The sequence below is a fragment of the Oncorhynchus nerka genome, linkage group LG16 (genome assembly GCF_034236695.1).
Source record: "Oncorhynchus nerka isolate Pitt River linkage group LG16, Oner_Uvic_2.0, whole genome shotgun sequence".
Taxonomy (NCBI): Eukaryota; Metazoa; Chordata; class Actinopteri; order Salmoniformes; family Salmonidae; genus Oncorhynchus; species Oncorhynchus nerka.
The window spans coordinates 12,159,290-12,184,380 of NC_088411.1; the positions used below are offsets into that span (position 1 = coordinate 12,159,290).

Consider the following 25,091-nt stretch of genomic DNA (forward strand, 5'->3'; position numbering starts at 1 on the left):
TTTTTAAAGGACTGCCAGCGTCATGATCTGACTCCCGGATATGACGCCCAGACGCGCTGTAATTCAAACTTTTCAACTAGGAAGCTAGAAAGTGGCCATTTCATTCTCAGAAGTCAAGCGTCCTACAATGTTATTTTGGAAACAGTGGTCTATATTGTGAGTTATATTTTATACATGTTTAAAGATACATACATGTTTTCTTAACACTAGAAAACAGTTTGGGTTGAACGATCAAACGCTTAGCTAGTTAGCTGTGTTGTTAGCCAGACCAGATTCTTTTGACAGGCAAATAACATAACGTCACTAGCTAGCATTAGTCACAAACTCAAGAAAAATATATAGCCGACAAATTCTAGCAAATTATCTGTAACTTTTTGGTAAGATTATGGTCTGTAGTTTGTTAGCCAGGTAACTAGTTATAACGTTCAGTTGTGAAGTAATAGTACCTATGAAACCTTTTTTTTCGGTTAGGCATGTTCTTCTGTTGGTTTGTGCTTGAGTGTCTGTTTTGTCTGGCATGCTAATTTTAATAACTAGGCCTCACTACAAGTGCAAAATTAATTTAATTTAGGCCTAATGAAATAAAATTTAGTATTGCCTGTTCTATTGCCTACCTAACTAGATATATTTAGACTTTATTGGAAATGTGCCATTGAATGAAATGTGAGTGATTTAATTGTTAACATTAGTATTATCATTTAAACTTCAAAATCGTTTTTCTAGGTAACACTCCAGACATGGCATCAAAAGGCACCAAGGAGACCATTGTCAACAAGTTAGGCTTTAAATCCAGTGGCTCAAAACAGGCAGAAGCAGAAATGGACAGACTCAGGAAGGAGAATGCTCATCTGAAGCAGAAGATGGATGAAATATCAAAACGAACAACGAGGCCACCAGACTCCGACAAAGGCAAACTGCTGGAGGTAGCTTAAGCATAGTAGTTTGTGCAGATGTTTGGGCTAAGCAGTATTGCCAGCCCAATGATTATTATAAAGTTATAGAGTCCAAATTTAATAGGATTCATATAGTGATACAGTTTATGCATGTAGGCTACAAATATATTAACCCAAAACAACCTTTTAACTCAATATATTCATATAATTGACCATATGATTTTGTGAAAGTCCGGGTTTAGCATTTTGCGCATCATGGGTGTGTCATTTTGAAAACCGTTGCTTTTGAAATTGTGTCTTGATGGAGTTGTGATATGCTCATTTAAGCATTTTTGTGCACTACCACATTTCATTCAAGTCGTTAAAATGTTACATTTGATTGCAGAGGATTCTGTCTCTGGAGACATTGAGGGAGAGGAACACTCAGCAGCTGCTGGCTAAGGACAAGGAGCTGGAGACTCTGAGACAACATCTGCATTCCAATGGGGGAGAGGTGGTGGCCTCACTCCAGGCTCAGCTGGACCAGGGGAGGAGAGAGGCCGAGTACAGAGAGAAACTGTTCCAGTCCCTCTCGGAGGAGACAGGGAATCTGAAGAACAAATTGGTGGGAGTGTCGGCAAGGTGTCAGGCACTGGAGAAACAGGGTCCTGATTTACAGGTGGGTGAAGGGAAATTTTCAGTCTGCTGAGGGTGCCTAGACTTTGATCCATTTTGTTAGCCAAGGCTGAGTTATGGAGAGAATGTACACTAAATATACAAAAGTATGTGGGCATCCCTTCAAATGAGTGGATTTGCCGTGGATTTCCATGGCCGAGTAGCCGCACACAAGCCTTAGATCAACATGCGCAATGCCAAGCGTCTGCTGGAGTGGTGTAAAGCTCGCCATCATTGGACTCTGGAGCAGTTGATGCGCGTTCTCTGGAGTGATGAATCTCACTTAACCATCTTGCATTCCGATGAATGAATATGGATTTGGTGGATGCCAAGAAAACGCTACTTTCCCAAATGCATAGTGTCAACTGTAAAGAAATGATTTGTCAAGATCGGTGTGGAAGATCTTGACTTACCTGCACAGAGCCCTGACCTCAACCCCATCGAACACCTTTGGGATGAATTGGAATGCCGACTGCGACCCGAGCCTAATCACCCAACATTAGTGCCCGACCTTACTAATGCTCTTGTGGCTGAATGGAAGCAAGTCTCAGCAGCAATGTTCCAATATCTAGTGGAAAGCCTTCCCAGAAGAGTGGAGGCTGTTATAGCAGCGAAGAGGGGACCAACTCCATATTAATGCCCATGGTTTTGGAATGAGATGTTCGATGAGCAGGTGTCCACATACTTTTGATCATGTAGTGTATGTGTAACAAGAAGACACTGTAGTTCACACCCCTCTATATTAAGATGTTCGTTTCCTGTATGAATGTTGTGGTCATGGGGGCATTCCAAATCTCAATGTGAAATTCTCTTTTATCACTCTAGATGGCAGCAGTTTCTTTCTGAATGTCATGTCGTCCGACATAATACTCGTTTACTCTCAGATCAGGTGGCTCTGTGATATGAGGAAAGCCAGGAGTCTTATTCATCGAGAGAGAGCTTGTTTTATATCTCTGTCTCCAACTTTCGAATATCCATGAGGTCATAATCAAGGAAATCCGCCTCCTGACAGGCCCTCCTCACCGACTGCATTACCATACTGTACATAATCACCCCCCCCATATGATCACTCAGTCTCGGTATTACAGGATGGGATTACCATCTGGAAGGAGTTCACAAGTTTATGAACCCATGACTTCTCCTCTCGACGTGTAGTTAAGGGCCTGAGCCAGGGGAGAACGACTGCCCCCTAAGCCCCATTTTGATCTAGAAAAAACCCTGTATGTCATGTGTCAAACTTATTCCACAGAGGGCCAAGTGTCTGCGGATTTCCACTCCTCTCTTGTCCTTGATTGATTAAATAAGGCCACTAATTAGTGAGGAACTCCCCTCACCTGGTTGTCTGTCTTAATTGAAAGGAAAAACCTGCAGACACTAGCAGTGGTGGGAAAAGTACCCGATTTTGTCATACTTGAGTCATTTTCTAGTAAAGCATCTTTACTTTTACTCAAGTGAAAGTCACCCAGTAAAATACTACTTGAGTAAAAGTAGTTGATTTTAAATATACTTAAGTATCAAAAGTAAAAGTATAAATAATTTTCAAACCAGACAGCACAATGTTTTTATTTTTATTATTTACGGGTAGCCAAGGGCACACTAAAACATGACTTCATCATTTCCAAATTAAGCTTTTGTGTTTAATGAGTCCACCAAATCAGAGGCAGTAGAGTTTCCCAGGGATGTTCTCTTGATAAGTGCGTGAATTGGGTCATTTTTCTGTCCCGCTAAGCATTCAAAATGTAACAAGTACTTTTGGGTGTCAGGGAAAATCTATACATTATTTTCTTTAGGAATGTAGTGAAAATATAAATAGTAAAGTACAGATACTACTTAAGTAGTACTTCAAAGTATTTTTACTAAAGTACTTTACACCACTGGACACTAGGCCCACGATGGAATGAATTTTGACACTCCTGTAAGTGAATTTGTCCAAATACCTATGACTTCAAATGGGGGGGACCAGGTGCATAAAGTGTTTTTTAATTTTTAAAAGGTGAAACGCATGTGTGTGAAATACCCTCTAATTAAAGGTGATGTCCTGTACTGTGTCGCCTCATGAAACATTTAAACATCTCAAATCCAAAATGCTGGAGTACAGCGCCAGATATATATTTTTTAAATACTTCACTGTCCAAATACATACAGAGGTAAGTGTATATTCAGGTCACTAGCTGGTTAAAGGACACCAAAGGCATTAGAATATTGTATGCAGTACATACTGTCGCTAGAAGATGCTTTTGGTTAAGCTTTCTTCCCTTTTTTATGTTTTGATTATAAGGGTCTCTTAGCAACCAAGAATAGTATCCCACAGACACACACACAGACCACGTCTTCATGTAGAAAGAGGTTGTTTACACCTATGTCATCGTTTTGATATAGGCTAATACCTGTGTTTTCTTTACGATTTGATAGAATGGCCAGGGTCTCACCGGTGAGGTTGCAGTAGTTGAAGATCACTTGAGAGATGTGAGTTGAACAACTTGTTAAGATTAAAAATGAAATTGTCTTTATTTGAGTGCTAAGGAAAATTGTATAATCTAACCCTAACCCCCCCAAGTATGTGTTTTTCCTCGGTTTACAAAAAGGCTTTGGAGAAGAATAAACAGTGGCTGGTTTATGATCAGCAGCGAGAGGCCTATGTCAAGGCAGTCCTGGCCAGGACCCTTGAGATGGAGCAGCAACTAAATCAAGCCAACGAAGCACTCCAACAACAACACAAAGAAGGCAGTTGGGACGGTAAAAAAAAGGGGGCTTGTGAGCCTTCCACGCAGTGTGGGATTTGGCACGCTTTTGCTGTCAAGAGTAAATCCAGGCCTAGAGTAGGGGTATTCAACTATGTTTAGACTAGAAATGTAATTAATTATCTGCTGTCAACTAGCTATTAATTAACCATTACTAATTAGCTATTGCTTTGGTAAAGCACAGTCTACTTGAAAATAGTATTTCCTAGTGGCCGTTTTATAAGTGTTGCATAGAGTCCTCAACCTCATCTCTGGACCCCGAAACCAGTTCCACTGCTTTTTTTCATCGTAACCCTCTAATCACAGACTGATTTAGACCTGGGACACCAGGTGGGTGAAATGTTACATTTCAGGCGGAACAGAAAACCAGCATGCTCCGGACCTCGTAGGGTAAGAGTTGAAGACCCCTGGCATAGGAGCATGTAAGACTCTAACCCTGCTTCCTTTTCCCCCAGCACCAGAGACGTCTTCGTCCCAGCTGCAGGAGCGCTACGACAAGCTGCTGCTGCAGGCCAAGCAGGACGTGGAGGCCCAGAAGGAGGCGGCGGCGCAGGCCCAGGGGGAGCTGGGCGAGCTCCAGAGGCGGTACGAGGAGCGGTGCATGGAGTTGGTCGAGGCCCGGGAGCAGCTCCGGGCCGAGCGCCTCAGCAGCAGACACACAGTCGGCGAGGAGAGGAAGTGCTCGGCTGACCGCGCCGACAGAATGCGGTCCGAGCTGGACAGCATGGACTCCAGGCTGGAGGAGGAGAGGAAGAGGTCTGCTGATCTGCTGCTGCAGGTATAGTTATACGCCAGGGAGATGTGGTCTTGGTGTGTTTATTATGCAACGTTGTTTGACCAGGTGAGTTGATTATAAAGCATTCTCTTTTGCAACCACGGCCTGTGGAAAAGTTGCCGGGTAGAGGTTTTAGTTTAATTTAGCAGTTCAATATGGTTGGGGATTTAATGACAGTTATCTGTGCCAGACCACATACACTACATGACCAAAAGTATGTGGTGCCTGCACGTCAAACATCTCATTCCAAAACCATGGGCATTAATGTGGAGTTGTTCCCCCCCTTTGCTGCTATAATAGCCTCCACTATTCTGGGAAGGCTTTCCACTAGATGTTAAAAATTGCTGCGGGGACTTGCTTCCATTCAGCCAGAAGAGCATTTATGAGGTCGGGCACTGATGTTTGGCGATTAGGTGGCTCGCAGTCAGTGTTCAAATTCATCCCAAAGTTGTTTGATGGGGTTGAGGTCAGGGCTCTGTGCATGCCAGTCAAGCTCTTCCACACCGATCTCAACAGTTTTTGTATGAACCTTGCTTTGTGCACGGGGGCATTGTCATGTATAAACAGGAAAGGGCCTTCCCCAAGCTGTTGCCACAAAGTTGGAATCACCGAATCGTCTAGAATGTGATTGTATGGTGTAACATTAAGATTTCCCTTCACTTGAACTAAGGGGCCTAGCCCGAACCATTAAAAACAGCCCCAGACCATTATTCCTCATCCACCAAACTTTACAGTTGGGGCAGGTAGTGATCTCCTGGCATCCGCCATTCACAGATTTGTCCGTCGGACTACCAGATGGTAAAGCTTGATTCATCCATCGAGAGAACGCGTTAACACTTCCCCAAAGTCAAATGGCGGCAAACTTTACACAACACCAGCCGGAAGTTGGCATTGCGCATGGTGATCTTAGCATTGTGTGCGGCTGCTCAGCCATGGAAACCTATTTCGTGAAGCTCCCGACAAACTGTTCTTGTGCTGACGTTGGTTCCAGAAGCAGTTTGGAACTCGGTAGTGAGTATTGCAACCGAGGATGGATGATTTTTACGTGTTTCAGCACACAGCGGCCCCGTTCTGTGAGCTTGTGTGGCCTACCACTTTGCGGCTGAGCCGTTTTTGCTCCTAGACATTTCCACTTCACAATAACAGCACATAACAGTTGACCGGTGCAGCTCTAGCAGTGCAGACATTTTACGAACTGACTTGTTAGAAAGGTGGCATCCTAAGACGGTGCCACGTTGAAAGTCTCTGAGCTCTTCTGTGAGGCCATTCTACTGCCAATGTTTGTCAATGGCAATTGCATGGCTGTGTGCTCGATTTTATACACCGGTCAGCAACTAGTGTGGCTGAAATAGCCAAATCCACTCATTTGAAGGGGTGTCCATATTTTGTGTATAGATAGATATATAGATATATCTCTCTATATATAAATATATACACTGCTCAAAAAATAAAGGGAACACTAAAATAAAACATCCTAGATCTGAATTAAATAAATATTCTTATTAAATACTTTATTCTTTACATAGTTGAATGTGCTGACAACAAAATCACACAAATTTTCAATGGAAATCAAATTTATCAACCCATGGAGGTCTGGATTTGGAGTCTCACTCCAAATTAAAGTGGAAAACCACACTACAGGCTGATCCAACTTTGATGTAATGTCCTTAAAACAAGTCAAAATGAGGCTGAGTAGTGTGTGTGGCCTCCACGTGCCTGTATGACCTCCCTACAACGCCTGGGCATGCTCCTGATGAGGTGGCGGATGGTCTCCTGAGGAATCTCCTCCCAGAACTGGACTAAAGCATCCGCCAACTCCTGGACAGTCTGTGGTGCAACGTGGCGTTGGTGGATAGAGCGAGACATGATGTCCCAGAAGCATAGGAACTTTGAAGTGGTCTGTGGTCACCACCTGCAGAACCACTCCTTTATTGGGGGTGTCTTGCTAAATGCCTATAATTTCCACCTGTTGTCTATTCCATTTGCACAACAACATGTGAAATTTATTGTCAATCAGTGTTGCTTCCGAAGTGGACAGTTTGATTTCACAAAAGTGTGATTGACTTGAAGTTACATTGTGTTGTTTAAGTGTTCCCTTTATTTTTTTGAGCAGTGTGTGTGTGTGTGTGTGTGTGTGTGTGTGTGATATATATATATATATATAACACACACAGTTGAAGTTGGAAGTTTACATACACCTTAGCCAAATACATTTAAACTCAGTTTTTCACAAAAAATTCCCTGTCTTAGGTCAGTTAGGATCACCACTTTATTTTAAGAATGTGAAATGTCAGAATAATAGTTGAGAGATTTTGTTTCAGCTTTCATCATATTCCCAGTGGGTCAGAAGTTTACAGGCACTCAATTAGTATTTGGATGCATTGCCTTTAAATTGTTTAACTTGGGTCAAATGTTTCGGGTAGCCATCCACAAGCTTCCCACAATAAATTGGGTGAATTTTGGCCCATTCCTCCTGACAGAGCTGGTGTAACTGAGTCAGGTTTGTAGGCCTCCTTGCTCTCACACACTTTTTCACTTGTGCCCACAAATTTTCTATAGGATTGAGGTCAGGGCTTTGTGATGGCCACTCCAAAACCTTGACTTTGCTGTCCTTAAGCCATTTTGCCACAACGTTGGAAGTATCCTTGGGGGTCATTGTCCATTTGGAAGACCCATTTGCGACCAAGCTTTAACTTCCTGACTGATGTCTTGAGATATTGCTTCAATATAGCCATCTATTTTGTGAAGTGCACCAGTCCCTCCTGCAGCAAAGCACCCCCACAACATGATGCTGCCCCCCAGTGCTTCACGGTTGGGATGGTGTTCTTCGGCTTGCAAGCCTCCCGCTTTTTCCTCCAAACATAATGATGGTCATTGTGGCCAAACAGTTCTATTTTTGTTTCATCAGACCAGAGAACATTTCTCGAAAAATACGATCTTTGTCCCCATGTTGCAAACCTTAGTCTGGATTTTGTGTTATGGCGGTTTTGGAGCAGTGGCTTCTTCCTTGCTGAGCGGCCTTTCAGGTTATGTCGTAATAGAACTCGTTTTACTGTGGATATTGATAATTTTGTACCTGTTTCCTCCAGCATCTTCACAAGGTCCTTTGCTGTTGTTCTGGGATTGATTTGTACGTTCATCTCTAGGAGACAGAATGCGTCTCCTTCCTGAGTGGTACGACAGCTGTGTGGTCCCATGGTGTTTATACTTGCGTACTATTGTTTGTACAGATGAACGTGGTACCTTCAGGCATTTGGACATTTCTCCCAAGGATGAACCAGACTTGTGGAGGTCTACAATAAATAAATACAATTAGGTCTTGGCTGATTTCTTTGGATTTTCCCATGATGTCAAGCAAAGAAGGTGGGCCTTGAAATACATCCACAGGTACACCTCCAATTGACTCAAATGATGTCAATTAGCCTATCAGAAGCTTCTAAAGCCATGACATAATTTTCTGGAATTTTCCAAGCTGTTTAAAGGCACAGTCAACTTGGTGTATGTAAACTTCTGACCGACTGGATTTGTGATACAGTGAAATAATCTGTCTGTAAACAATTGTTGGAAAAATGACTTGTCATGCGCAAAGTAGGTTTCCTAACCCGATTTGCCAAAACTATAGTTTGTTAACTAGAAATGTGTGGATTGGTTGAAAAACGAGTTTGAATGACTCCGACTCGAATATATATATACCCTCTGGAGAAGGGAGTTTGATCCCTTTCTCTCTGCCACTTTCCCATCTGTGACCTTCGCCCCCCTGTACACTTTCCCACTGTTCCAATGTCCTTATTTTATTTTTAAGATAAATACTTTTCTCATCAGGTGAATCTACTCCAGAAAACTCTGTTAAACCAAAACGAGGAGCGGAGGAGAGTTGCTATACTGGAGCAACATGTATGTATTGACAACGTAAACCATTCCTGACTCTAGATTGTGAAATAATCAGTTATATAACATATCTTATGCAATGGAACATCCAAGATCTGCAGTAGAGGTCGACCGATTAATCGGAATGGCCGATTTAATTGGGGCCGATTTCAAGTTTTCATAACAATTGGAAATCGGGATTTTTGGACATCGATTTGGCCGATTTACAAAATATATATATATTTTACAGCCATATTTAATCTTTAACTAGGCAAGTCAGTTAAGAACACATTCTTATTTTCAATGATGGCCTATTTTCAATGACGGTGGGTTAACTGCCTCGTTCAGGGGCAGAACGACAGATTTTTACCTCGTCAGCTCGGGGGATTCAATCTTGCAACCTTACAGTTAACTAGTCCATCACTTTAACCACCTGATTACATTGCACTCCACGAGGAGACTGCCTGTTACGCGAATGCAGTAAGCCAAGGTAAGTTGCTAGCTAGCATTGAACTTATCTTATAAAAAACAATCAATCAATCATATTCACTAGTTAATTACACATGGTTGATAATATTACTAGTTTATCTAGCGTGTCCTTCGTGGCATATAATCGATGCAGTGCGTATTCGTGTAAAAGGACTGTCTCGCTCCAATGTGTACCTAACCATGAACATCAATGCCTTTCTTAAAATCAATACACAAGTATATATTTTTAAACCTGCATATTTAGATAAAAGAAATCCAGGTTAGCAGGCAATATTAGCCAGGTGAAATTGTGTCACTTCTCCTGTGTTCATTGCACGCAGAGTCAGTGTATATGCAACAGTTTGGGCCGCCTAATTTGACAGAATTTTACATAATTATGAAATAACATTGACGGTTGTACAATGTAACAGGAATATTTAGACTTATGGATGCCATCCGTTAGATAAAATACGTAACGGTTCCGTATTTCACTGAAAGAATAAACGTCTTGTTTTCAAGATGATAGTTTCCGGATTCGACCATATTAATGACCTAAGGCTCGTATTTCTGTGTGTTATTATGTTATAATTAAGTCTATGATTTGATAGAGTAGTCTGACTGAGCTGTCGTAAGCACCAGCAGGCTCGTAAGCATTCATTCAAACAGCACTTTTGTGTGTTTTGCCGTGCTGTTTATGACTTCAAGCCTATCTACTCCAGAGATTCGGCTGGTGTAACCGATGTGAAATGGTTAGCGGGGTGCGTGCTAATAGCGTTTAAAACGTCACTCGCTCTGAGACTTGGAGTGGTTGACTTGCTCTGCATGGGTAAAGCTGCTTCAAGGGTGGCTGTTGTCGTTGTGTACCTGGTTCGAGCCCAGGTAGGAGTGAGGAGAGGGACGGAAGCTATATTGTTACACTGGCAATACTAAAGTACCTATAAGAACATCCAATAGTCAAAGGTTAATGAAATACAAATATGGTATAGAGAGAAATAGCCCTATAATAACTACAACCTAAAACTTACCTGGGAATATTGAAGACTCATGTAAAAGGAACCACCAGCTTTCATATGTTCTCATGTTCTGAGCAAGGAACTTAAACGTTAGCGTTTTTACATGGCACATATTTCACTTTTACTTTCTTGTCCAACACTTTGTTTTTGCATTATTTAAACCAAATTGAACATGTTTCATTATTTATTTGAGGCTATATTGATTTTATTGAGTTAAAATAAGAGTTAATTCAGTATTGTTGTAATTGTCATTATTACAAATAAATAAATAAACAATCGGCCGATTTAATTGGTATCTGCTTTTTTTTGGTCCTCCAATCTGTATCGGCGTTGAAAAATCATAATCGGTCGACCTCTAATCTGCAGTGCTCTCTTGATTTGCTCTTGTCTATTCCCCCAAGATCCAGCTATCTGCCAAAGACTTTGAGAACGAGAAGCTTGATCGACAGAGTTTACAGCATCAGCTGCACAAGGTCCTGAAAGAGCTGCGCAAGGCTCGGGACCAAATCGCAAGACTAGAATCTAGCAATCAAGTAAGTGTTGTGAAATGTTGCTTTACGCATCAATTCTTTTGACATTTCTGCTTTTCAAATGAGTCATCATGAATACATTTGCTATCTTCAGATAAGCAACTGTAAACCAATTTATTGTTTTGTATTTATTGTAGAAACAGCAGAGCGAGTCTCGTTTCTCTGAGCCAAGTTCTTACAAGCCTGAGTTTGAGAGGCTGTCCATTGAGGATCCCACCTCAACCTCCAAAAACCTCCTGGATGAGAGTTTCCTGGAGTGTCCAAAGTGCAGAGCTCCATACGCCACCAGTCAGCACAGAGAACTGCTGGCCCACCTCGACTACTGTTTCACTTGAACAGCCTATAGGGGATTAAAAAGGGAGTACATCTGTCCAGTCTGTCTTGCTTTTGTCTTTAAGATATTATTTTTACATTACACATTTTTTTTGTTCATGCCGTGTTGTTTTTAAAGTGAAACATCAGTGATCTAACTGTAAGATCCTGAAGATTTGTTTACAAGTCTTTTGTTTCAAAAGGAAATCAGTGACTTTTTGACAAGAATAAACAATTTTCTGAAATCTTTTTTTAGATGGAAAATGTTGTGTGGATTGTTTTGATATAGAACTTATGTAAAACAGTTATTTATGGCTTTTTAAGTGGGTTTCCTTTGTCTATCTGCATACTGTATTGTCTTATATATATATATATTTAAGGGTTTTGTTTTGAACAGATTAGGCTACCTCAAGCTGATTTAGAACCACATAAAAAAAGTATTTCCCATACAGTTTCTTTGGGGCCTGTGGTGGATATTTTTTATTTCGGAGCTCTGAGAATATGAGTTACACAGCGCAGTGTAGACAGTATTTGGTGATAAGCGCATATCTTTATAGTTTCCTGTTCTTGGGCAGAATTTTATCTATACAAGAATGAAGGTGCATGCTGGATTGCAATGCAGGTTGATACTCCCAAGAACAGGAGATTATAATAGGACAGTTTCACAAGGTTAAAGACATATAATTAAAATGTCCCATTACAGGCCATATTTGCGAAAATTAGAAAAGTCTAAGTTTAAACACTTGCTCAGTCTCTCAATCTGCCTCAGCGAATTACAATCGTCGACGTACAGGTGATCAAACGTTACATTAGCTGGTTCCATCAGATAACCTGGCAGACTTTGCCCTGTGATAATCTGCACAGCTGGCCGTGATTATATCCGGTTCAAATTCCGTATCAGCCAATTAATATCAGCAACATGATCCAACACTTATTTATGAAAGCATCCTTAACAGAAGTCCAAAGGCACGTTCTGATAAACAACGATACCCAACAAAAATATAAATGCAACATGTGACAATTTCAATGATTTTACTGAGTAACAGTTCATATAAGGAAATCAGTCAATTGAAAAAATTCATTAGGCCCTAATCTATGGATTTCACGACTGGGCAGGGACGCAGCCATGGGTGGGCCTGGGAGGGCATAGGCCCACCCACTGGGGAGCCAGGCACAGCCAATCAGAAAGAGTTTCTGGAACATTTCTGTGATCTTTTATTTCAGCTCATGACCTATGGGACCAACACTTTGCATGTTGCTTTTCTATTTTTGTTCAGTATGGATCACATGCATTTGACTGACTGCTCATATAGCTCACAGTTGTCGCAGATTGTGGCAAGGGTTTAAATCCCACATTAGTATTTTTCTACTTTTAAATGTAGAATTCCATTTATTTACAGCTACAGACCAACAACCCACAACGGTTTTGGAGGGAGATACATTTCACATCAAAATTGCACTGGAAAATGGCGAGTTTCACTGTCAAACTGATATTGTTTTGGGGAAATGGGAAAGAGATGTTGCACTTTTATTTTCAGGTGATAACAGCACTTTTATGTTAGATTTAAGTTGGAGGAGGAAATACAGATAGAGTCATACTCCCCTAACCAGTATCCGAATGCCTGTCTTAATCTAGAGGAGATCAGAAAGGTGATTTAGCTTGCTTAACCAAAGATAGCTACATTAATTGATGTGTCTAACGAAGTTTTGTAATCGCCTATGCTGTTCCAAACACTATTTGAACTCTTCCAGGCTTGTTTTGAGAATGGCATTATTCCATCTGTATGGTACCAATCCATAATCAACCCTATCCCAAATCTTCCAAAAACGACCCTAAAATCCCTTTGAACTAATGAGGGATTAGTCACATTAGCACCTCATGTAAACTGTAGTCCTGCATCCCAAATAATGGGCTCTCCCACTATCTAGAACTGTCCGGTCAGCTTCCAGATGAACAGAACGGCTTTAGGAAAGCCTGAGTGTGTATAGACCATACCTATACTGTCTCTACAGTGGTCCGGGCTAGAATTCAAGAGAGAACCAACTTTTGGCTGATTTATTGATTTTCAGAACGCTTTGATTGGGTGAAGAGACCTTGCTTTTAGACTAATTAAAATGGCAATTCATGTAAGGTTTTCTGATGCTATGAAAGCTCTTTATCGGTCTCCAGTTGCATGTGTCCAGGTCAGTGACCTTAGGACTGTCTGGTTTCCAACCCCTTACAGTGTGAAGCAGGGAGATGTACTCAAAACCCACTTTATTTGCACTAAATGTTCGTTTTAGCCCTACAAATCAAACATGCTAAACTTGGTGTTGAAGTTGCGGATATATTCCCGGTCATCTTGTTGACATGGTTCTCCTTGCTGAGACCGAAGATGACCTCCAGTGTATGTTGAATATTGTTAATTTATGGTGTACTAAATGGAGACTAACGATAAATCGAGAGAAGACCCAGGTTGCTCATTTCAGAAAGAAGGGCATGCAGAGAAGTGCACACAACTTTTGTTTTGGGTACAACCCCCATTATTCTACACTGGGCTCTATAAATAACATGGATGACCACATGACCTTTAAATACGGCATGAGATCACTAGCAAATTATGCAGGTAGAACCTTTGGGTCAGTGTTAAACAAAATTAAGTAAGGACCTTGGTTACTGTGCCTATTCTCAGCTGTATAAATCCTATGTCCTGTGATGGCCTTTCCTGCTGGGGTATGGGGATCCAAAGTACGTACTAATTGTAACCATATTCAAAACAGAGCAAGCCACAGCTTTCTTGGTGTGTGCACAAACTGACTCCAAACCTGGCCGTCTGTGGAGGTATGAGTTGGGAACAGTGTGCACAGTAGTTAGGCAAAAGGGTGACATGGTGCATCTATGGAATAGACTGATACATATGCCAGGAACACACAATCACAAAATGTATTTGACTAGAAGCTTACTCCTAACTATACGTGGGCTAGAGAATGATTAAAAAAATTGTGAAACTGATATGAGGTATGTATATATTCAGGAACAAATTGCCATGTGGTCCAAAGCAAGGACAAGCTCTTTCTGATCAAAAAGGAAAAATGGGCAGCTGATATTTGGTTTAAACCTAAACTTAGAACATATACTCTTATCAAAGAGAACTACTGGCCTGAACCATATGTAAGTCTGAGTCTAACAAAAGGCAAAAGGTTAGTTTGTGTGTAGCTAAGATCCGGCACCCTCCCTCTGGCACAAGAGATGTGTAGATTCAAAAGAATCCCTGAAGAGGAAAGTAATCCATCGTATTATGTTAGCGTGTTGAGAAGGGAAGTGCAGCCAACAGGTTGTAAATTAGGATTAAGAATGAATTTAATGAGGAGCTACGTATTTCAGCCTTGCAGATAAACATACTGCTATGGCCTAATAGTCATATTGCATAGGCTATTTTACATGGGCGTGTATACGCAATGTTTTATATGCATTTAATCATCTACTTTGTCATATACAGTGCATTCGGAAGGTATTCAGATCCCTTGACTTTTTCCACATTTTGCTACGTTACAACCTTATTCTAAAATGGATTAAAGAAGAAATTGTACTCACCAATCTACATACAATAACCCATAATGACAAAGCGAAAACAGGTTTTTAGACATTTTTGCAAATGTATTAAAAATAAAAACCAGAAATACCTTATTTACATAAGTATTCAGACCCTTTGCTATGAGACTGGAAATTGAGCTCAGGTGCATCCTGTTTCCGTTGGTAATCCTTGAGATATTGCTAACAACTTGGTTGGAGTACACCTGTGGTAAATTCAATTGATTGGACATGATTTGTAAAGGCACATACCTGTCTATATACGGTCCCACAGTTGACAGTGCATGTCAGAGCAAAAACCAAGCCATGAGGTCGAAGGAATTGTCCGTAGAGCTCCAAGACAGGATTGTGTCATTCTTAAATGGAAGAAGTTTGGAACGAACAAGACACTTCCTAGAGCTGGCCTCCCGGAAAAACTGAGCAATCAGGGAAGAAGGGCCTTGGTCAGGGAGGTGACCAAGAACCCGATGGTCACTCTGACAGAGCTCCAGAGTTCCTCTGTGGAGATGGTAGAACCTTCCAGAAGGACAACTATCTCTGCAGCACACCACTAATCAGGCTTTTATGGTATAGTGGCCAGAGGAATCCACTCCTCAGTAAAAGGCACGACAGCCCGCTTGGAGTTTGCCAAAAGGCACCTAAAGACTCTCAGACCATGAGGAAAAAGATGTTCTGATCTGATGAAACCAAGATTGAACTCTTTAGCCTGAATGCCAAGCCTCACGTGTAGAGGAAACCTGGCACCATCCCTACAGTGAAGCATGGAGGTAGCAGCATGATGCTATGGGGATGTTTTTCAGCGGCAGGGACTATGAGACTAGTCAGGATCGAAGGAAAGATGAACACAGCAATGTACAGAGAGATCCTTGATGAAAACCTGCTCCAAAGAGCTCAGGGCCTCAGACTGGGGTGAAGGTTCACCTTCCAACAGAACAACGACCCTAAGCACACAGCCAGGACAACACAGGAGTGGCTGCGGGACAAGTGACTGAATGTCCTTGAGTGGCCCCGCCAGAGCCCGGACTTGAACCTGATCGAACATCTCTGGAGAAACCTGAAAATAGCTGTGCGGCGACACTCCCCATCCAACCTGACAGAGCTTAAGAGGATCTGCAGAGAAGAATGGGAGAAACTCCCCAAATATAGGTGTGCCACACTTGTAGCGTCATACCCAAGAAAACTCAAGGCTGTAATCACTGCCAAATGTGTTTCAACAAAGTACAGAGTAAAGGGTCTTAATACTTATGTAAATGTGGTATTTCATTTTATTTATTATTATTTTTTATGTGGAAAAAAATCTAAAAAACCTTTTGCTCTGTCATTATGGGGTATTGTGTGTAGATTGATGAGGGATTAAAACTATTTTATCAATATTAGAAGGCTGTAACATAACAAATTGTGGAAAAAGTCAAGTGGTCTGAATACCTCCCGAATGCACAGTATGCGTTATTTTACTCGAGGACCAACAGTGGAGCGTTTTTTTCCTCAAATAAAAACCTTGCTCCAAGTCGGATTCGAACTTACAGCCATTGTATTTCACTGCTTCTGGCCTTAGTTGATCACACCACCAATTAGTGATTACAGTAAACATGTCAATTACAGCTATTTGAGAAGACCACGAGTGACTTTAACTTTCTATATACAACATACGAATATAAACTTACATGTTGTATAATCCTCCTACATCTTTATTGCTGTAAAAACACATGCATCTGTGTGAAACGGACTTATTCCACATTTTGTTGTTACAGACTGAATTCAAAATGTATTAAATATATGTGTTTTCACCCATCAACACACAATAACCCCATAATGACATAGGAAAAACATAATTTATACATTTTCGCGCATTTATTGCAAATGAAATACAGAAATATCTCATTTACATAAGTATTCACACCCTTTGCTATGACGCTCTGAATTGAGCTCAGGTTAATCCAATTTATTTTGATCATCCTTGAGATGTCAATACAACTTGATTGGAGTCCACCTGTGGCCAATGTTTGGACTTGATTTAGAAAGAAACACATCTGTCTACAGAAGTTCCCACAGTTGACAGTGCATGCCAGAGCAGAAACTATCCCATGAAGTCCAAGGAACTGTCCATAGATCTCTGAGATAGAATTGTGATAAGGCATATATCTGGGGAGGGGTATAAAACAAGTTCTAGAGTGTTTCAAATTTCAAAGAGCACAGTGGTCTGCATCATTGGGAAGTGAAAAAAAAGGACCTTGGTCAGGGAGGTGAACCTGCTTCGGAGTGCAAATGTCCTTAGACTGGGGCAAATATTTGTGTTCCAACAGGAAATTAGATGATAATAGGATGATATTTGACAGAAACCAGATCAAAGTATTATGACCAAAGTTGGAAAATGACTGTTGCTTCTAAATTGATTACGTTTGATAATAAACTTACTGGTCCCTTCCCACATGTTACCTTAACTCTCATTTTAATACACCAATGGTAACATGATATTCGCTAATCTAATTTAAATAAGTACCACCTTGTCACAAACATCGGAGAAGAAGTGTTTGCAGAGGGCCGTGGTTTATATAGCTCAATAGCTACTCTACTGGTGCCAAATGTTGACTGTATGTACCCTATTCATCTATGGCAAAGGTATTTATATGTTTCCTCTTTCATCTGTGTCTGGCGTTAGCTAGTTATTGGCTAGCTAGGTCTTCATCTGTCTGGTGTTAGCTAGTTATTGGCTAGCTAGGTCTTCATCTGTCTGGTGTTAGCTAGTTATTGGCTAGCTAGGTCTTCAGCCAGCATGTAACAAAACGGGGGGAAGGGTTGTTCAAAACTCCGACACAGCTGTCAAGTCAACACATGCATCAGTGCTGCTGTGAATCACAGGAGACATGCCAAATGGGAGATGTCATTTATTTTAATACATCATTGATGCAATTCCAATATTATATGAGTTCCTTTGTGTCACAAAATGTGCTTGAGATGATTTTACTGCAACACTGCTCACTGCATCCAAGTTGCTCAACATAGGTGTTTCAAAGAGCTGTCAGTCAAGGCGAGCTCATGAATATAAGCTCCCCTCCCAATCAGCCTGCCTTTTCAAACTTCCTGGTAGTTAGCCATGAGAGAGAAATTACTTCTCAGAATGACCTTTAAGAAATGCCATTGGTTGGTGGATATAAAGTCTAAGGTCTTGGATGCGGAATTTGCTACAGGAACTAATCACTGTCAGCTGGTGATGTTACCATAGGGCTAACGTGTGCCAGGCTAGCTGATGGGACCAGCTACAGTGTAGCATTATATCACGTGCAACTACGTCAACGATTGTAATTGGCTGATGCGTATTTTGAGGTCCAGGTTCAAATTAAACTTTTTCTAATGTTTGCAAGTATGGCCAAAATATTTTTTACGTTGTACTTTGTCTGTATAAGAAATGTTTGTGTCGTTAAGTTGTATTCCATCAAAGTGTTAAAGGCCCAGGGAAGTCAAAATTCACTTTTTCTGGTTGACAGCTGATGAAACTAACACTGTAAAAGTATGAAATAAATCTGACCGCTGGATTGATACCCACACCACAATCCTAACTGTGGTTAATGCACCACTTTGGTGCCCTCCACTCAGACCACTCTCAGTTAGTCCTAGCAATTTCTTTGCTTGAGAATATTGTTTTTAAAAAAATACATTTTTCTCTCTTTGACAAATTTTATGAAAAACTAGCACAGTAAGTTACTAGATTTTTACCCAGAAATGATTTGATATTGAGATAAAAACAGCCGGGTAATGGTAAATAGTCAATGGTACAGTGCCTTCAGAAAGTATTCATACCCCTTGACTTATTCAAAATGTTCTCACCCATCTATACACCATCCCCATAATGACAAAGTGAAAACGTGTTTTTAGACTTCTTTTGCCAATTTATTGAAAATGAAATACAGAAATATTTCATTTACATAAGTATTCACACCCCTGAGTCAATACATGTTAGAATCGCCTTTGGCAGGGATTACAGCTATGAGTCTGTCTGGGTAAGTCTCTAAGAGCTTTGCACACCTAAATTGTACAATATTTGCACATTATTATTATTTTTATTATTCAAGCTCTGTCGAGTTGGTTATTGATCATTGCTAGACAGCCATTTGCAAGTCTTGCCATAGATTCGCAAGTCTATTTTAAGCAAAACATGTATATTTGGCCAAGTGTTTTAAATTATTGAAAGGTGAATTTGTCTCCCAGTTTCAGACTGAACAAGGGTTTCCTCTAGGATTTTGCCTGTGCTTAGCTCTATTTCTTTTAATTTTTTTTTTTTTTTGAACTCCATAGTTGTTGCAGTTAACAATCATTCCCATAACATGATGCAGCCACCACAATGCTTGAAAATATAAAGAGTGGTACTCAGTGATGTGTTGTGTTAGATTTTCCCCAAACATAAGACTTTGTATTAAGGACATAAAGGTAATGTATTTGCCACATTGCAAACATGCATGTTTTGGAATATTTTCATTCTGTACAGGCTTCCTTCTTTTCACTCTGTCATTTAGGTTAGTTTTGTGGAGATACATCCTCTGTTTTCTCCTATCACAGCCATTAAACTCTGTAACTGTTTTAAAGTCACCATTGGCCTCTTGGTGAAATCCCTGAGTGGTTTCCTTCTTCTTCGGCAACTGAGTTAGGAAGGACGCCTGTAACTTTGTAGTGACTGGGTGTATTGATACACCATCCAAAGTGTAGTTCATAATTTCACCATGCTCAAAGAGATTTATTTTTTTCTGCTTTTTTTTTTACCCCTTTACCAATAGGTGCCCTTCTTTGCGAGACATTGGAAAACCTTCCTGGTCTATGTGGTTGAATCTGTGTTTGAAATTCACTGGTCAACTGAGGGACTTTACAGATAATTGTGTGTGGGGTACAGAGATGAGGTAGTCAATCAAAAATCATGCTGAACGCTATTATTGCATAGAGAGTCCGTGCAACTTATTACGTGACTTGTTAAGCACACTTTTACTCCTGAACTTATTTAGGCTTGCCATAACAACAGGGTTGAAAGCTTATTGACTCAAGACATTTCAGCCTTACATTTTTTAAACATTTGTAACAATGTCGAAAACATAATTCCACTTTCACATTATGGGGTATTGTGTGTAGGCCAGTGACACAAAATAATTCAAAATTCAGGCTGTAACAAAACTACATTTGGAAAAAGTCAAGGGGTGTGCTTACTTTCTGAAGGTACTGTAAATGTGTGAACAAGGCCCACTTCCGCCTCAGTTCTTACTTTGCAAACCAGCAAACCTAAAGCTTGAATGAGATTGCATGAGCAAATCCTATAACCCAGACTGAAACGATTTAAGGCCAAGGATTAGCGAGGCTTCTCTGGGTAGTGGAAAAGAGGTTGAGGTGTCTCTATTCAAGGAATGTGACAACATGGTCTTAGCTGTAAGGTTACTGCTGCAGAATATTCATATGGTTGGTTCCAAGCACTGTGTTATGAATAATTCTGTGTTTGATGCCAATTTGTGCCAATTTGCAACAGAGAAACATATATCATTAACTTTTTGTTCAGACAATTGGGTAGCTTTGATTCTATTTTTTGTTTTGGCCTGTATACAAAAGATGTCTTTGCTCTGTATTTGTTATGCACTGTACAAACATTTGCAATAAAGATTATAGCCTGTCACGCCCTGGTCTAGTATTTTGTGTTTTCTTCATGTATTGGGTCAGGCCAGGGTGTGGCATAGAGTTTTTGTATTGTGGTGTGTTTTGTCTTGGGATTTTGGTGTGTTGTATAGTGGGATTGTAGCTTAGTGGGGTGTTCTAGGAGAGTCTATGGCTGTCTGAAGTGGTTCTCAATCAGAGGCAGGTGTTTACCGTTGTCTCTGATTGGGAACCATATTTAGGCAGCCATATTCTTTGGATGTATTGTGGGTGATTGTCCTGTGTGTCTTGATGTCCTTGTTAGAGGTTAGTAGACACTTGTATAGGCTGTTTTTGGTTTTCGTTTATTGTTTTGTAGTGTTAGTGTTTTGTCGTGTGTTACGTTTGTTTATTAAAGATGAATCGCAATAGACACGCTGCAGTTTGGTCCGACTCTCCTTCACCATTAGAAAGCCGTTACAATAGCCATTGACCTGTATCAACACAATCTTTGAGTATTCGTTGTCTGTTTGTCACAGTCGAATGGAAACCATGTGGGACAATGCAGTTGTATGGATCGCAAGCAAACCTGATGACATCAGAGCACAAAGTATGACTGAAACCATTGATACTAATAATACAAAATAAACACTGAACTAGTACATATGTGGGGGGGTTTATTTCAAAAAGAGGTTCAAGACGACATCATACAATGACAATCAGTAAAGAATCTCATTCCCTTGTACATTCAGATACACATAATTTGCTTTGGTTGATTGGTGTCATCTTTGGTAATGGCAAAGTTCCCCAACTGCTAGAAGGGGCTGGTTCGTGACAGATGGTTTGTTTTTGTTGCTGTTGTGGAACATGGTTTATATTTACAGTCTTGTGGAATTCTACTCCCACAATATCCCTCTGAGTAGTTAAAGATCAACTGCTTTCACAGAAACCTGCAACGGAGGAATAAAACATATATACACATACGGCATATAATGAACTTTAGAACTGATATTTGGATTCAAGAGTTCATCATACACACTAGCTAACAAAAGTTAGACCCAAAGTTGCACAATTGCTTGCTACACAATCGTTTGTTTGGAAAGTATTACTTTTCATTTTTAAATGTAGTTATTACAACTCTTACCAGTGTGTCCAACGCGTCTGTATTTGCCAAGGAAGCAGATCTCCTTTTTCTTGTTTGTGACAATCTTCTGGTCCTCGGGCCTCAGGCCAGTGGGGTGACGGGAGAAGATGAAGGAGTATCCGTCCAGGCAGGTGCCGTCCAGGTCAACCTCTCTGCAGGAGTAGTGGATGGCGTAGTTGTCGTAGTCGGTGTCAATGACCCAGTGGTCATCGTCTATGTGGAGGAGAGAGGAGACAGAATCATAGCAATGATTGGTTTAACAGCAGGCTTCATCAATGGCATGCTATTATGTACTAATAAGGAAGAGTTAAGTTATCATCAACGTGGGCTGGAGTAACTCAATGGAATATTCTGCACAACAATAGGAGACGTTAGTCTTGAGTTTGAGTCTGTAGTCTTTCTTACTTCCAGACTGGAGGTATGAAGCAGCGCCCCAATATCTCATCTTGAACTTGGCAGGGTCTGGAGTGTCCTCGAAGGTGCCGAACATGTTGGCACACATTTCCCAGTTGCTAAAGGGAGGAAAAGGGGAGGATAAATGGGGAAGTTCAGTGGAAGTGAAAGCATAATGATGTTCAGGAACTATTTTTATCATTTGTAAGTGAACAGAACTCACTTCAGGATGATAACTCTGCCGTGGGCAGTTGCAGTCATTTTGCCACTTTCATCTACTGAGAACTGAGCGACGACATTGTCCAAGAGGAACAGACCAACAGGATCTTTCTTGGCCACAGCATACCACCTACCAGTATACTGCAAGATGAAATGAGAGCTCTATCAATCCCTGCATACCATACAATGACATTCCAGTTCCGTTCTTCAACATGTAACATTCCAAAGCTGATAGATCAAATTGGACAAGAGCAGAGATACTTTATGAGAAGTTACATTTCCGAAATTAGAATTGTGTTCTTACCCTGCTCCTATCGAAGTTCTGCATGACCTGAATGTTTGAAACTTGACAGTCCTGTGCCCAGCATGTTGCCAGGGCACAGAGGGCCACACAGATCCTCAGCATGTTGCCTTGTTGATGGATCTGTGGAAGACAGTGCCCAGAGTCATGAAAAAATATCACAACATTACCACCAGTACATCCCATCAGGTCAATAGAAGAGCCATATCCCACTCCATTACAGCTTCACTCTAAAAAGCGTGCAAACTCATCCAAAGTGTGAAAAGTTATTTTTAAAAGTTATTTTTTTTAAAGAAAAAAAACCCCACAAGCGGAATAGATGTAAAAACCTACTATCCATGTAGTACATACCTTGTCCAAAAAAAGGGCTGATGTACTTTTCCTCTCCAGACAGGGTTTTTTATAGTGTAGGGTCCCGCCACAACCAGGGTTGTGTAAGAGCAACTGCAGATGTGAGACAGCCCCCAAGCAGGAGCCTCCCCTCAAATTGGGCAAACATTACATAACTCCAAACAAGACTCCCATTTGACCCATGTCCCAAACATGTGTTTTTGCTGCCTAATGAAAGAGCTGTTGTGGGTAAAGCCAAGAGCACATCTGGAATGCTATACATACTCACTATCAATCACTAACTGTGAAATGTTATGCTTCAGCAGTACGAGGCCCACGTTAATGTCCAGATCGAGACTTTTAAAAGGCATGTTTCAGCACGTTTTGTTCCCCCTGGAACAGCTACACAATGTTCTTTCTGGTTAGTCATGTCATTTCTCCACTTTTCTTGAAATGTTTCACTTTTCACTGGAAAACCATGTTAGGCAATCATGTACAGTACATTGTTTATTGCTCTATGTCCAAGACATCTCTAATGGTTGCTATCCTATAGGATAGCCTGTGGAGAAAAAAAACCCATTGACTTCTGGTTTGCTATGCAACCAATATCAAAGAGAATTACCTTGTAGTTCAAACCAAAGTCCAGATCCTCTTGGATTCACGCCACTCAATCAATGCTGATCTGATTACGGTGAAGGGCCTGACTGTTTGTGTCGTGTGCTTTCACCTGAAAACTCAACTAATCATTTGGAACTTGGAAAAGAGAATGCAGTGAGTGATCAAACAGAATTAATAAATTGTTGAATTCCATTGATCATAACATGGCAGCAAATTCCATAAGATATTATAAAGGCTCATACAAGCTAACAAGTTGTAAAGCATTATACCTGCAGGCTTTATGGAAAGGTTTATGAAATGGGCATATACAGTAAATGGGGGTGTGTGTACTTACTTTTTTGGCCGACAAAACCTTGATTGTGCTTTCCAAGTAAACTTTTTTTTTCTAGGATCGTACAAACGCAACTCAGGGGCCCCGTTATATAACTTGGCACGGCTAACCGCAAAAAGCATAATTTGTTGCTCCAAATCATGTCTGAACCAGTGCCAGAGTCATGAAAAAGTCATACTTTTTACCTGCTGAGTATGTAATACAGTATTCCAAACTAGATATATACAGTATGTGTAGGGGCAAGACAAAGCATATTGGGATTTTTTTTTACTTTATGAAGTACAACCCCAACTGTACAATTCATCAGGTTGGTTACAGTCACCTGTGAAGCTTTTTAACAACCAACAAAAACGATCACTGCCAAGCAGCATCAGATCAGATATCTACAGTGTGGGAATGTGATGATAGGAGAGGGTGGATTAATCTGACATAACTCCGCCCCTTCAATGCAGGTTTTCAGTTCTGTCACATATAGATGTAGGATCTTCATTTGAGCAGGTTTGCAGGACAATAGTTCTGCAGCAACAGGAAATGTGAATTATTATATAGATATTCATTTATTTATTTTTAATTCACCTTTATTTAACCAGGTAGGCTAGTTGAGAACAAGTTCTCATTTAGAACTGCGACCTGGCCAAGATAAAGCAAAGCAGTACGACACAAACAACAACACAGAGTTACACATGGAATAAACAAACATACAGTCAATAACACAATAAAAAAAGTCTGTATACAGTGTGTGCAAATGAGGTAAGATAAGGGAGGTAAGGCAATAAATAGGCCATGGTGGCGAAACAATTACAATTTAGCAATTAAACACTGGAGTGATAGATGTGCAGAAGATGAATGTGCAAGTAGAGATACTGGGGTGCAAAGGAGAAGAAAAAAAATATCAGTATGGGGATGAGGTAATTGGATGGGCTATTTACAGCTGGACTAGGTACAGGTGCAGCGATTTGTGAGCTGCTCTGACAGCTGGTGCTTAAAGTTAATGAGGGAGATATGAGTCTCCAGCTTCAGTGATTTTTGCAATTCGTTCCAGTCATTGGCAGCAGAGAACTGGAAGGAAAGGCGGCCAAATGAGGAATTGGCTTTGGGGGTGACCAGTGAAATATACCTGCTGGAGCGCGTGCTACGGGTGGGTGCCGCTATGGTGACCAGTGAGCTGAGATAAGGTGGGGCTTTACCGAGCTAAGACTTATAGATGACCTGGAGCCAGTGGGTTTGGCAACAAATATGAAGCTGTGGGTAGTATATGGGGCTTTGGTGACAGAACAGAAGGCACTGTGATAGACTGCATCCAATTTGCTGAGTAGAGTGTTGGAGG

The 25,091-nt window shown here is 40.8% G+C and overlaps 2 protein-coding genes across 4 annotated transcripts; one reads left to right on the forward strand and one right to left on the reverse strand.

Moving 5' to 3' along the window:
* Window positions 1-68: 68 nt before the first annotated feature.
* LOC115144028 (centrosomal protein of 55 kDa-like) lies at window positions 69-11,508 on the forward strand. Of its 3 annotated transcripts, none has more exons than XM_029684640.2 (9): window positions 69-156; window positions 724-923; window positions 1,279-1,551; window positions 3,960-4,013; window positions 4,133-4,283; window positions 4,744-5,066; window positions 8,886-8,957; window positions 10,813-10,944; window positions 11,079-11,508. In XM_029684640.2, the coding sequence occupies exons 2-9, from the start codon at window positions 738-740 to the stop codon at window positions 11,274-11,276; spliced, it is 1,389 nt and encodes a 462-aa protein (XP_029540500.2). In that variant the 5' UTR covers window positions 69-156; window positions 724-737; the 3' UTR covers window positions 11,277-11,508. The 3 variants fall into 3 exon arrangements, with proteins under 3 accessions (XP_029540500.2, XP_029540501.2, XP_029540502.2); XM_029684641.2 differs by having other exon boundaries at window positions 4,750-5,066; XM_029684642.2 differs by lacking the exon at window positions 8,886-8,957.
* Window positions 11,509-21,085: 9,577 nt separating this feature from the next.
* On the reverse strand, window positions 21,086-22,905 carry LOC115144555 (retinol binding protein 4, plasma). Its single transcript, XM_029685598.2, has 6 exons — window positions 22,837-22,905; window positions 22,489-22,608; window positions 22,189-22,325; window positions 21,978-22,084; window positions 21,573-21,785; window positions 21,086-21,378 (listed from the first exon to the last, which is right to left on the reverse strand). The coding sequence occupies exons 2-6, from the start codon at window positions 22,588-22,590 to the stop codon at window positions 21,359-21,361; spliced, it is 579 nt and encodes a 192-aa protein (XP_029541458.1). The 5' UTR covers window positions 22,591-22,608; window positions 22,837-22,905; the 3' UTR covers window positions 21,086-21,358.
* Between the last annotated feature and the right edge of the window lie 2,186 nt (window positions 22,906-25,091).